Source organism: Colossoma macropomum, unplaced genomic scaffold, assembly GCF_904425465.1.
Source record: "Colossoma macropomum unplaced genomic scaffold, Colossoma_macropomum, whole genome shotgun sequence".
NCBI classification, from domain to species: Eukaryota; Metazoa; Chordata; class Actinopteri; order Characiformes; family Serrasalmidae; genus Colossoma; species Colossoma macropomum.
Window position 1 is genome coordinate 16177796 of NW_023494805.1, and position 13986 is coordinate 16191781.

At 38.4% G+C, this 13986-nt stretch overlaps 1 protein-coding gene across 1 annotated transcript; it reads left to right on the plus strand.

The window, feature by feature from the left end:
• The first annotated feature begins 7729 nt into the window (after positions 1 to 7729).
• Positions 7730 to 10551, plus strand: her8a (hairy-related 8a). The gene is made up of 4 exons (XM_036597065.1): positions 7730 to 8055; positions 8711 to 8806; positions 8919 to 8997; positions 9325 to 10551. The coding sequence occupies exons 1-4, from the start codon at positions 7990 to 7992 to the stop codon at positions 9813 to 9815; spliced, it is 732 nt and encodes a 243-aa protein (XP_036452958.1). The 5' UTR covers positions 7730 to 7989; the 3' UTR covers positions 9816 to 10551.
• Positions 10552 to 13986: the final 3435 nt, after the last annotated feature.

The following is a 13986-nucleotide window of genomic DNA, read 5'->3' on the forward strand; positions in this document are numbered from 1 at the left end:
TGATGTTTATCGTCATTGTCCAAAAAAAAAAAAAATCAACTAGTAACACATTTTTGTTCATTTTTACTTTTTAATACTTTTTAATTTTTAAACATATTTGAACATGACAGTCGTCTATTACATTTTGTAAACATTTCATAACGGCCAATTTCATGACATGGACCAACTGAAATGTTTCAAAATCACTTCTAAAATCTTTTTACATTAACTTACAGTAAAAGTTAAGAAAGTTTTTGCTTTCTCCTGTACAGTTACTATTCTGGAGATTTTTTTTTTTTTTTGAACAGCGACAATCTGAAGACTGATCAGTCAACTTGTAAACTGTGCTCCCTTTACTCAAGTTTCTTGTATATACTACTGTATTATCTAAGGTATTCTGTCTTAATTTGTTTTGCTTTACCAGCTTATGTAAGAGGGGGGAAACACTTGATACGTGAACGTACACATATTCAAGTGAATTTTTACCTGACGCCTTCCTAAAATATCATACAAAAACAGGCTACTTTTAATATTGCAGTAATATCAAGAATGCAAAATGTATGTGAAATAAAAATCTTTATAAAAAACACACTAATTGTTGTCTGCATTGCAAAAAAAAAATTATTTATGCAAAAATATTTTTTCAGGAAGTGTTCAAAACCTGCTCTGGTCATCAACGAGAACATCCAAGAGGCCTGGCTGACCATCAGACCACTAGTCCATTCCTAGACGACTTACTTAAATCTTTAATGAATTACTGAGATCATTCTGAGTTTCAGTTAGTGAACCTGGTGGTTATTGCTGGTTGTTATAACTTTCCTGAAAGTAAGAAAGTAATAATAAAGTAAACCAAAACATAAATTCTATTCACAATGTGCTCCAAGAGTACCTTTGAATTGTGTGTGTAAATACACACAATAAGTGTAAATGTTCTGATTGGATGTCCTGTTCTGTGTACACTGAAAAAGCAGTCTGGACTGAAACACTCTTTATGACTTCAAAGTGAATGGGCAGGGCTAAACTGCTGAACAGGCAGCTATGTAAATGCATAAATGTGTAGCAAACATGACATTACAAAAACAATTAATTCCAAATTTTTTGAAAAAACCTGTTTTTGCAGGTTAGTTTCCATCTGCGGACCGTATGAGATTGGAGAGCTGACGGCATGTTTGAAAGTAAACATGAAAGTAATGTGGTTACATTCTGCATCAAACTCTCTCACTTTAAAAAAGTGAGGGAACTGTAGTTTTCAATAACATAGGCCCTTTAAGATATAACCATTTATACATTAAAAACAAGGGTTTGTTCACACAGCAGGGCAAATTGGATTTGTGCCGTCACATTGCGAGTTACAAGTAACCAAACTTCAAGCCTCAGACTAGTTGGATTTGCTCACAGTGCCACATCAAGGGCACATACCAATGTGGCTTGAATCTAACATGACTTCTTTTGGCCTTTTGCCATTCACACAGCAGAAAATCTTTCCTGCTCAAATAAGACAATAAGGCCAAAATATCAGATTAGAGCTGCCTGTGTGAGCAAAAACTAAACAGTTTCTTTTTTTGCAGTCTGAGGAATTCTGGCAAAAAGACCGAGTGATAGTCTGTTACTGCTGTGGTTGTGGCATTAAGGTAAAACACCTCAACTTACCACTTTGTGGTTTTTTTAAAAAATGAAACACTGGAGAAGTCACTGGCATTTTGCAAGTTGAATAAGCGAATAAGGGACTCTCCAAGTTGAAATGACATAAATTTACTTTTGTGGTGGATTTTAGAAATCCCTCTGATACAAGCTATGATGCATATATGTGTGTGTGTGTGTGTGTGTGTGTGTGTGTGTGTGATGTCTATAACTACCCAATATCTTGGCCTCTTTTTAAAGAATTTATTGTAAAAACAGATACTACTTCTGCTGACTTAATTGTGCAGTTTTAACAGCAAAAAGGAACCAAAAAAAATTACCCTTCACCTTAATTTTGATCGCCCACCACTCTTTCCTGTCAGTTCTGCCGCATTGGCCTTCTTTCTCCCTCTTCACTGAACCACATCCGTAAGCCTCCAGCATTGTTGGCTTCCGCATAGTAAATCAACTGAGTCTATTCAACGGATCAAGTTACAAGTCGATCATTTTGTCACGTGGATGGTGAAGAATTCCTTTAGAAAATAAGCCAAACTGGCATTGCAAACAGCATTCTGAGTAAACTCCTCACAGTATCTCAGCATAATTCACAGAAGTCAGGAAGTTGTCTGAACAGTGACATGAATGTCTTATAGAAGTCTCTGAGCTGTTCTTCATGCCAAGCTAATGCTGTGAGATAAACATATACTGCCTTTGGGGAACTCGGCTTTACTGTCATTTACCTAAAGGTTTACTTTAATACTTACAAATGGAATTATAATTGAGTCATTTATTCCTTAGAAAACCACACTACCTCTAAAAATATCAGCCTACTTTGCTTAAGAAATGTCTACACTTGTCTGCCCTGAACAATAAATATAAAAATGACTGACATTGGAGGTGATAACCTAATGTTCCTTATAATCTGTAGGCACTAAAGTATATTAAACCACATAAAAAAAGACAATGTTTATTACACCAATCGGATCATTAGAACAAGAAGAATTCTTAGTAAGGGTCTCACAGAAGAATAAAAAAAGAAACTGAAAACAGAAACTTTGTCACATAGCATATCTGTCTGAAATAGGTCATGTGAGATTGCATCTTTTCTACTCACCAAAGGTCTGTATCACAAGGGTGATATTTCTAAAGCCTGCACAGAGGCATATAAATGTGTTGCTTCAGCACCATAAAGTGTGAAGAGTTTCCTTGAACTGACAATTTGCAAACCATAATGAACATTTTGTCTGAATGTGTTGTTTTAAAATGTGCTTTCTAAGTGTTTTATTTTTCTGAAAGAACTGTGGTTTTGACACAACAAAAAGCATTTTCCTATTTAGTCACACTGATAGCCAACTTAGTTTTCAATGTAATCTGCTGCACAAATCATAGAAGGAAATTACAATAATATATTTCCTCTGTGCTGTGACGCAGAAATGTATAAGAAGTGGGTGATCTATTTATGTATGTGTATGGGATCCTATATTGTATGTTAAACATATCTGAACTGAAATTCCCAAAATGTTGGGGCAGCATGTGAAATGCTAAGACAAAACAGAAAGCAGGTATTAGTAAATTCTGACCTGTATTAAACTGAAAACAGTACAAAAACACAATGTTTGATGTTTCGGCTTAAATTTGATGCCTGCAACATGTTCCAAAAAAGCTGCATAACAAGAGGACTGGAGCATGTTTTACCACTGTGTTGCATCTTTCCTTTTAAAGCAGCACTATATAATATTTTTGTTAAAACTGAAAGAAGCAGCATTACTGATTATGTAAATACATACTGAAAATATAGTGTCGCTGTGTGAGCTGCTGTGTCACCCCTCAAAGCCTGAAATAGTCATTTAAAAGTCAGAGATACCAGGACAGATTTGGCGGGTGTTTTTCGGACTATGGCATGTCTTTACGTATTCATGTCACATGCACAGAGTCAAAAGAAGGTCTGACTTAATGTTAGGTCTCAAACGCAAAATCAACATTATACGGATGAAGATATGACTATAGTAGATAATTCACTCACATCCTTGGAAAAAAATGTCCTGCACCAAGTTTTGACCGAGTTATCTTCGAATACTCTTTCAATGTACTTCCAAAGGTCAGCTTCATACGCTTGTGGGGGTCTGAAGCACAACCTATGTTATGAAACCATTTCCACCACAGAGGTTTCCAAACCCCCAATTTCCTGCATAGTGTAGCTTTAAAATTGGTTTGGGGACTGTTTTAAAAGCTGAAGTCTACAGCTATGTATGCCATTTGCTTTTCACAATGCACCACACGTGGGAGACCGGTCTGGACTACAGGCAGGTCAATCTCACACCTGCACTCTCTGATTATGCAGCCATGCTGTTGTAACAGGTGCAGTATGTGGCTTGGCTGTGCCACGTTGAAATAATTATGGAGGTTTCTGAAAAAGACGTTGTCTAGAAGGCAACATATGTGGCTCCAAATTGTGTATATATCTATCAGCGTTAATGCCTTTACAGATGTGCAAGTTACCCATGCCAAGTTCACTAATACACCCCCATACCATGAGGGACCCTTGCATTTGAACTGTACACTAGTGTTACAATGAGGTTGGTCATTTTCTCCTTTGGCCTGAAACATAACTTGCATTCTTTCCATAAACAAACTGAAAGGTTGACTCGTTAAACCACAGTGCATATTTCCACTGTGCATCAGTCCATTTCAGAAGAGCCTGAGTCCAGAGAAATCTGGAATTGTTGACATATGGACTCTGTTGTGCACAGTTCAGTCTTGACTTGCATTTGCGGATACAGCAACAAATTGTGTTTACTGACAACGGTTTGTTTGTCTGCGTATTCCCATGCCCATGTGGTGCTATCCATCACAAAAACTGTTGGATTACTCACTGACACTTTTTTTTGGGCAAAATGGTGAGTTTTGACCACTCCTTGCTCATAAAGGATGAGGCCTTTTCTGGATGCTCCAGGAACTCCAACCACACTGCACTAAGAGTACTGTAAAGCACAGAGGAGGAAACATCAGGAAAAGTCTGGGTCTGTTTTTCTTGGTGTTGGTGAGCTTGTATTCACTGACAGGACCATGACCTCAGAAGTGCGCGAAGGCATTTTGGAGGCAAACCTGCTAGAGTCTGTGAAACAACTGTTCAAACAATAATCTGAAACCCAGCATTCACTTTTTGAAAGAATACTTTGCCAAAAAGAAAATTACACCTGGGACAAGGTCAATTTAAAATACATGGCACTTGGTTTAGCATTTGTGTCCCGACCCAATGAACATTAAATGCATTTTAAGTATGGTCCAAATACATTTTGTGGCCACTGAACAGACAGACCATTTTGTAATATATTTTAAACTTGCTATGTTTTGAACAAGGTGTGCGTTATGCAAAAATGAATTATGTTTTAAGGAGAAACATCCTCTCCAAAGAAAACAACAATGGTCTGAACAAAAGGGTAGCCTTTTTTGTTCAGACCATTAAAAATTACAGTGGTAGACACCATACAAAACGTGTGCACTATAGAAAAAGTTGAAATACTTCTGGTTAAATATTATTTAAGTAAACAAATATTTTTGGTAAAATATTACTCGAGTGAAAGTAGAAGCATCCTATTCTACCTGAATAAAAGCAGAAGATTACTTGATTTCACATGTACTTGAGTAGCTAATGCAAAAGTACTGTGAGCTATTACAGTTCACATTAATGTGATGAATAATAAACAACTAAACTGTATCCCTTCTGGGGAAAAAAAAACAGCACAGATCAGCATGAATTCATGCTGATCTAAGCTGCTTTAAACTGAGCTGGTCACCTAACATTGTCATGCTGGTTGACCAGCATCTAAAACACATAAGCTGGTTTTCCTTGTGGCCAGCAACTTAACTTACACTGCTGTTGACCTGCTGACCAGCATCTCAGCATCCGAAACAGAACTTTTGCTGGTGACCAGCCATACTGATCTATGCTGGTTTTTATAGCAGGGGTCGGCAATCTCACAAGAGGTTGATCAAATTAATATAACACATGATTTGCACCCGATTTGGGAAAGGTCATCGCCGTCATTGCACGGTGGTATGTGGCCCAGAACTGGGCCATCACTCGTTCGCTATCTGAAGACATTTCTGGATTTCTGTTAGAACTGCAGATGTGTTTTATTCTGGCCACCGCATGGGCAACGTGAAGTTTCCTTCAGGCCCGCATTTCCTCGAGATGTGTTCGCAGGAACAGCTTCGCCCCGGGCCTTGAAATCCTCTGTACAGACGGCTTTCCTCGTGAAAAAGGAAAAAGGAAAGCTAAGCCGGGTTTAAATGTTTAAGATGACCATTAAAGCTTTGGCACCTTGTCTATTATCCTGCTGTCTGCGGGTCATTAGGGTAGAAAGAGAGGCGTTAGCACGCTTCACTGGAGTGTGTCCGTCCCCCAGCCGAAAGAGGGAGAGCTATGAAAACGCCGAGGCCAGGGGGTCGGGCTGAACACAGGAAGGGGTTGGCTAAACGTGAAGATTATCGCGGAGAAAGTTCGCTCTGTGTTTCAACACTTGGAGAAATGAGGTTTCGGTGCCATTGTTTAGTAACGTTGCCCTCCTCCAACCGCGTCCTGCACCGGGGCTCTAGCTCTGTGTTAGCCACTTGCTGTTTTTGAGGTACACGATTAGCCTACAACACTGAAAGAGAGGAATTCCTCCAGTTTTTCAAATTCATTGCAATGCAAACAAGGTTATTTACAGTGGTTTAATATGAAACGGTTCATCGTGGAGAAACAGTCTCAGATTTCTTTACAGTGGTGGTGATGGGAACTAGAGGTCACAGTGGCTACCACACAAACATAGCCATTTTATTCACTATCCAACCACCACTGAACCTACAGGCGTTTGTGCATAATGATGATAATGACAAAATAGTGCTTTTCTTTGGGGACTGCTTACAACACCCTACATGTATCTCCACAATTAATGGTTTAAAAGGTACATTTAGCCAAAAACTTTATCTGAAAGATACCGTAGAGCAATGGAGCGTCTGGCAAATTCATAACCATTTAATGTAACAACTTTTTGTGATGTCTGGTTTCTGTCACCACCACTGTGAACAAGTCCGACCTGGTAAGAGTCTTTAGAGCCGAGCATTTCGCGTCAAACCACTCTTAACATTTGACTTCCCTTCCTGGAGGCGACCTGTGGTTTAGTCGGATAATATTAGTATTCTTTGCAGTAGAAATTGTTGACATATTCCCTAACAGGTTTACTAAAACTAGTATATGTTCACTGAAAGAATAAATGAACAACTGATGTTAAATTTAACATATACCACAGCCAGTACTCCAAAGATTAAAAACAATACAGCCTTAGCTTCTGTTGTGGCCCTTCAAACAGACTAAAACAAAAAGACATATTTTACCTTTATTTGCACCTTAATAGATTATAAATCGACTGTTTGGATCATTTTGCCACTTTCTTCAGTCCAGATGGCCTTGTTCTGAACTGAACTGGATTTCACAAAAGTAGCTACAAAGGTTCTTCAATTGTACAGCCAGCATCACATTGAACCCTGGGTTGTGTGATCGCCTTGTGTTATTCTGGACCTTTTGTTAACACTTCCATCCATGCTGTTCATAGTCTAACCCTTTACAACATGGACCGGGTCATTTTAGAACTGGCCCACTCGCTAGATTTGGGGCTTCAAAACGTGTCAGTGTTTTACTGTTTCACACCCCTTTGGTGAACCTGTAATTCATTCAATACACATAACAAAATTGACCTGGCGCAGGCCCTATGTGCAAAAAATGTGTAGCACCTGTATAAAACTTGTATGACTTTTTGTTAATTTTTAGTCACTTCAGTAATCAAAGTAAGGCTTTATAAAAAAAAATAAGGCGGTTTTTGTGCCTTGAAATGTCAAAACAGGTCAAATTTGACATACATACATACATAGATACATAAAATACAGTAATTATGCGACGTTGCAATGCACTATGACTGTGGAAATGTAGTGACATCGTAGTGACAACACAGCGTGTGTAGTATAATATATATGTTTTTATTTTACGTGACCTTAAAATTCAGGTTGTAAAGGGCGCCCCCAACAGGAGAAGCTGAAAACTGCAGGTTGAACCTCCTCCCCTCTTGTTTCCCCTGGAGATTGTGGGAAAGTGTGCTACCGAAAGCCCCAGCACATTATCATGGTAATTGCGAAGGGAGGAGGTTTAAAGGGGAGGTTTCGGTGGCTACACATTTTAAAAAACGAGGTCACAAGCATCTTATATTACCCGCTTGCCAGCCAGCGCCCCCCCCATCACCACAAGCTATTGGAAAAGAGTGAAGAGACTGAAACTGCCTTTGGAGGCCACTGAAACTTTTCGAAATAGCTTTTACTGTGCGTGGGAAATAACCTACGCTTTAGCACCAAAACATGACTGCCTTCAGCAACTCCAGCAGTGGAGCAGAGAAGAACTTCAACACTAAAGAGGAACGGAAGGTAAGTTAGTTGACTCTGTTAAGCTGTGAATATTCTGTGGATAGTTTTGTCATTTCTAAACGAGCTGATCTCAGGCTTTGTGGTGGCTATTAGTATATATTAACACATATACTGCATGCATTGTTGGGAGAGCTACTTTGATAGCTTTGCAAGCTACCAGTTACTTCACACTGAAAGAAGTTAAACTACAGTAAAGCTACCAGAGGGAGAAATCTATTTTGGCTTACTAAAGCTACTTAAAGTGGTTCAAACTACTTTGGAAAACAAACAAACAAACAAACTGACAGTACATGTGATACAGAATTATAGCAAAATATAGTACAAAAAAATCACATGCCAGCAAAAAGTGGTACAGTTGAGTTTATTGCAACAAGTGCCCACCTTTTCACGGTCCATACATAAACCAAACAATAAAATACCCACTGTTCATGGGAAACTGCAAAGATTGTCAACCTTTTATGGCCCAAAATTGTTTTTGGTTTCAGTAGTTATAACTACACAAAAAATAACTACAAAAAAGTAATTTAACTACTTGACTCGCTGTGCATGTATGAATGTAGTTAAACCACCAGCAAGCTACAAAGCCCCAACTGTCCCAACACTGACTGCATGCTACATGTTTCTCTTTTGAATAATCACCAATTATTTTTGTTAGCTTCGAAAACCACTGATAGAGAAGAGACGCAGGGAACGCATCAATTCAAGCCTAGAGCAGCTCAAGGGGATTATGGTGGATGCCTACAATTTGGATGTGAGTAATCACAAACAAACATACCATCATGCACGCACTCTGTTCATTATTTTGTATATGCTCTAAAATAATGATTTGTAAAATCTGCCTTCCCTTGTGTTCTTTCAACAAGCAATCCAAGCTGGAGAAGGCAGATGTTCTTGAGATAACTGTGCAACACATGGAGGGTCTTCAGAGGGGCCATGGACCAGGTAGGCATAGAAAATGCTAGCAGGAGTTTTGAGAATATAGTTTGTGTGTATAATGAGGAATTGGATGTTCAGTTGCATAGTTATAATGCCTTGTAATGTAAAAAAGTAGTTATGTTCTTAAGTTCCTAATTTAATAGAAATGTTATTAACTTTCATACAGCCTTAAAATAAAGGTGCCAAAAACATTCTTTTGACTGATGCTGTAGATTTTTGCTGTCACAATTTTCAGCAGTTTTTTACAGAACTATCCTCTGAATTGTTCTGTAGGGAACCAAAAAAGCCTTCATCCAGTGTAAGTCCACCATGTTTTTCTTTTGTTTTTTGCAGCTGGAAGCCAAGGGCCCAGCATGGCCTTTGAGTCACGCCAGCGTTACAGCAGTGGCTACATCCAGTGCATGCATGAGGTGCACAATTTGCTCCTCAACTGCCCTGGCATGGACAAAACCCTGGGGGCCCGTCTATTGAACCACCTGCTGAAGTCTCTGCCCCAGATCAGCGGCGAGAGCGGGGCCAGCATTGGCTCTGCAGCGTCCAGCAGCACTGTTCCCACCTCCCCTACCCAGTCCCCTCTTTCTCTGCCCTCTTTTCAACCCCGCCCTCTCCACCTACACACCCCTCCCTCCCCTGTGACCCCTCCCTCACCCAGCAGCCCTCACTGCTCTCCCAGGGTGCTCCTGCCGAGAGAGGGGGGTGGCGTCAGGCCCCGGGGGCAGTCATCCCCACCCAGGTCTCCCTCCCCCACCCCCCAGCCTCCTGCACAAGCAGCCCTTCCCCCATTCTTCCCAGGAGGCGACCCCTCTATGTGGAGACCGTGGTGAGAGCACATAACCCTCCCCCGTCTTTCCCTCACCCGCCCCCTGCTTCCACTGTTCCCTAATAGTGTCCATTACATCCTCATCTCCTGGGATGTTTGAGTGCTGAGACTTTTCATTCAGAGAGCACAAGGGGTCACCAATATAATAGTAGGTCTTGAAGCCCCCTGGGGGCTTTATGGCATCGTCTGAAGTGCTATTCTGTGTGCCTGATTTATCATGGTATGTGCTTGTTTGGAGATTTGAAAAACAAAAGGGAACCACTGCCAGGGTTGCTCAAGTAGGAACAAGCACGTAAAAGACTTTTCTCGCTTAATCACACTGCTGTTACTTTTTTGTAAGCCTGGAATGAATGTACTTTGCCCAAGTTTCTTCCTGTTTTGAAATCCATCTTTCTTTGCATGCTTCTTCTTCTTCTTCTTCTTCTTTTTATCTTTTCCCTAATGTTTCCTTTTTTTTTTAAGGGTTAGTGTGGCCTTTTGCATTTTATACTATGCATATAATGCATGTAGTGTAGGCTTTGTGTTATGAAATAATGGACATACTTATCTCCTTCAGCATGAAACTAAACAGTACTCACTGATCCACAGTGATGCAGAGCAGAAGAAGAAAATGGAGGAGTTTTTTTTTTTAAAGTACTTCATCCTTGTATATTACAAGAGAAGCGTGAAACTGGTACCTCATATTGAAGCAGCTGAAACTGATTTTCTTCTTTATTTCTTTGAGATCCATCGTAAGTTCTTTTTGTCCTGTGAAGTCAGCGAAATGATGAAGATAGTGATGGTTTTGGCGAATGAAAGGAGGTCTTTTGTGAGACTGATGATGAGATGGGTTTATTGCAGTGTGATAAGTAACAAAACTGGAATTTGTCATTGTAGTCTGTTCTCCTAGCTTTATGTATAAATACAACTTCTTTTTCAGTCATAACTGTGTCAAGATTAATTCTTTATCACTGTTACTTTTTTTTTTGGTTAAATTTTGTGTGAGTTACAGGTGGCCACAAGATGGCCTAGTCTCACTGGTACCAAAACAGTGTCCAAGCAAGAGGTGTTTCCACCTACTGGTCAAGAGTATAACTTCTCAGAGTACAAAGAGTAAAGGATATTTAAAGCTCAGTGGTGATCTATGGTGTTAGATTACATGGAAATGGGTAGATATCAAATTACTCACCCTGTGTTGCCTACTTCAGCGACACAAAAGAACTGGATATCAAACTAGGCTCTTTGATAATTAACAACTGTTAGACTAATGATGTACATGTTGGAATCTCTTTGAAATCTATAATTCAAAGACATGATCTGATCCACAACCAGTTGGAATATGAAATGCATAAAGGAAATCATATTTGAACAGCACGTAGTACAAAATTCTAGAATATAAAAATAAAATATTCTAGTATAATAAGCTAATTAATACTTAGGCCCATAATTACAAACAATATATAACGTTCACTCAAGATTCAGTTATGTCTCTTAATATAAAGATACAGTCACAGTGTTATGAATAAGGAACCACAAAAAAAAACATACTATTTGTATGATGGATATTATATAATACTTTAAGCAACACTAGATTCAATGATGTGTTAATGCTTGCTGGAGTAGAAAAACTGCCACTCTTGGCCTCTAGATGTCACTTGGTAAATACATAGAAACATTGGCCCACATTCACAAAGCTTCTTAAAGTAGAAGTGCTGACTTAGGATCAGATTCATGCCTTATTTATGATGGTCTTACTCAGAGATCAGATCCTACATCAGCACACCCAATCTGAGAAGCTTTGTGAATACAGGCCATTGTTTTAAAATGGAGAAGTCCTGCCATTTCTCTTTTGATAATGAGGGTAAGGATTTCAGAGCCTGTTTGTGTGTATACGATGGGAATGAATAATGCTGTTGTGCCTATTAAATAAGCAAACACCGAAAAATTATATCCATTGGTTAATATTTTTTTCAATGAATTTTTTTACTTCATTGATGTTCCAACACAATCACATGCATGTTAATACTTACAGCAGCTTCCCAGGGCATTCTTAGGGGAATTTCTCATATACATAAGTCAATCATAATGTAAACAGTCATTCAAACATGTGAACTTGAAATGCACCTTTCTACAGAAACTTGCCAAGTCAGAATTGTTAACAGCGGTGGTAGCAGAACCAGATGAAAACAACAACATGAAACTGTGACAAATACATTGGTTTATAATAGTTTTATGAGAAACCTTTGGACTAAAATGTACTTTTGAATGCATGCACTGCAGAGAGTCACACACAAGGTGTCGTACAGCAGAATAGTACCTGAAGACACATTACATATAAACTCTCAGAAGGCAAATATAGTAAACAAAATGGCTGTATTTATATTGGGGACATCCCTACCCCTGGTTCTTATCATCATCACTGTAAAGAAATCAGAGTCTGGGAATTTCTCTGCATCAAGCCATTTCACCTGAAACTGCTCAGAATAATATTCACATCTCAACAATTGAACTAAGCAGAAATTTTGAATGATTTATGGAATTCCCCTTTAATAGATTGGCTGGTGTAGGTTTTGTCAAGAAATACCATGTTACTTGTGTGTGTACACACGTGTACAATTCACATGAAATTGCTCCATAAATGTTAGCTTCTAAAAAAACTTGCACATGCTTGTAGGACAATTTAACCTCCTTTGGAAAAAAACTTCACAGTAATTTATTGTGAATTCACATGTAGCTACATAACCATCCAAATGTATTTAACATGAAAATACTGTAAACTAATTATGTAGTATACTTCTTTTTTACTGTAATTGTACACTCTTAAGAAGATGGTTCTTCAAGGATTCTTTAGTAAAGAAGACACAAAGTGTCATTACAAAAAAGAACCCAAAAAGTGTTCCTCTATTGTTACAAGCTTGACAAGAACCCTTTTAGGTGCTATATAGGTCCCTGAAGGTGAAGCATTTCATGATGTAAGGAACTCTTTAATCATGCAAATTAGGTGGTTCACATATATTCTTTGAAATATAAGGATGAAATGATTTAAAAAGAAAGAGAGATATACCAAAGATAATTGTAAATGGTATCTTCTTGTTGCATGTGTTATGCGATGTAATCTGTACAGCTGGATTTGACATTTACAGCAGTAAAGAGAGTTAGATTGAATTAGAGCTGAACTGCCTCTTACATTCTAACATAGTTATTTTCCAGATGCTAGACAGGCCTGAAGCATGTCTGGGTGTGCCTGAAAATATGCTAGCTTAAGCACATATGGAACGTGATTGTCTAGACCACGAGAAGTTTAGGATGAGGCCCCTCAGTAATATGATACATTGGCCTATTTAGCACTTTTAACATGAGATCGACACATGTTTCATGTTTCTCGCTAATTCAAAAGCAGATTCAGACTTCAAGTTGTTGCTGTCATATAATTTTATTTATTTATTTATTTAAAAAAAAAAACATTTCATAACATTTCATGATGGATGATCTAATAGAGTGGTCCAAAATTGTTTGAAATAAAAACTTTATTACATTAATGTTCATTTATATCAATTTTTTTACAAAGGTTTATATCATTCTGTAGTTTTCTGTATCTAATAGTTATATTATGTCTTGTCAGACTTGCATATGTACAGATATTCACACATCTCTTCAGCTCCTTTCAAATTGGCTCTTTATCATCCTTTCTTATTCTTTATTGTGTTTATCCTGTTTTTATAAAGTGACTCTAGTTCTGGTTCTGATTTTGATCAAAGTGAAGAAAGTTTTTCTTTCTTCTCCTGTTTTGAGACACAAGGTCTTGACAAGCAGCAGTTATGACAAGTTATTAGGTAGTTTTTAGATAGCAAAACATGTACTAGTGTGAGCAGGATATGAACACCAGCTCATACCTGAGGCTCCTAATCCTGGTCCTGGCCTACTTGTGCCCTACATATTTTAATGTTTTTTTCTATGCACTTGCAGCTTAACGGTATTGTAGACGTCTCCAATAGCAAAGTTCTTACATTATCAGTTAGCCTACATTAACTAGTCTGTGCATATGTATATAGTTGTATGCAGAAGTTTGTGCGCCCTCCTCAAATTGCTTGTTTTGTTGCAGAGAACACACTTCTACACATTTTAATGCACAGTTACTGTTTAATTGCTGAATGTAGCATAGTGGAAAAATAAAGCATAAAATGTGGCCTGTGCAG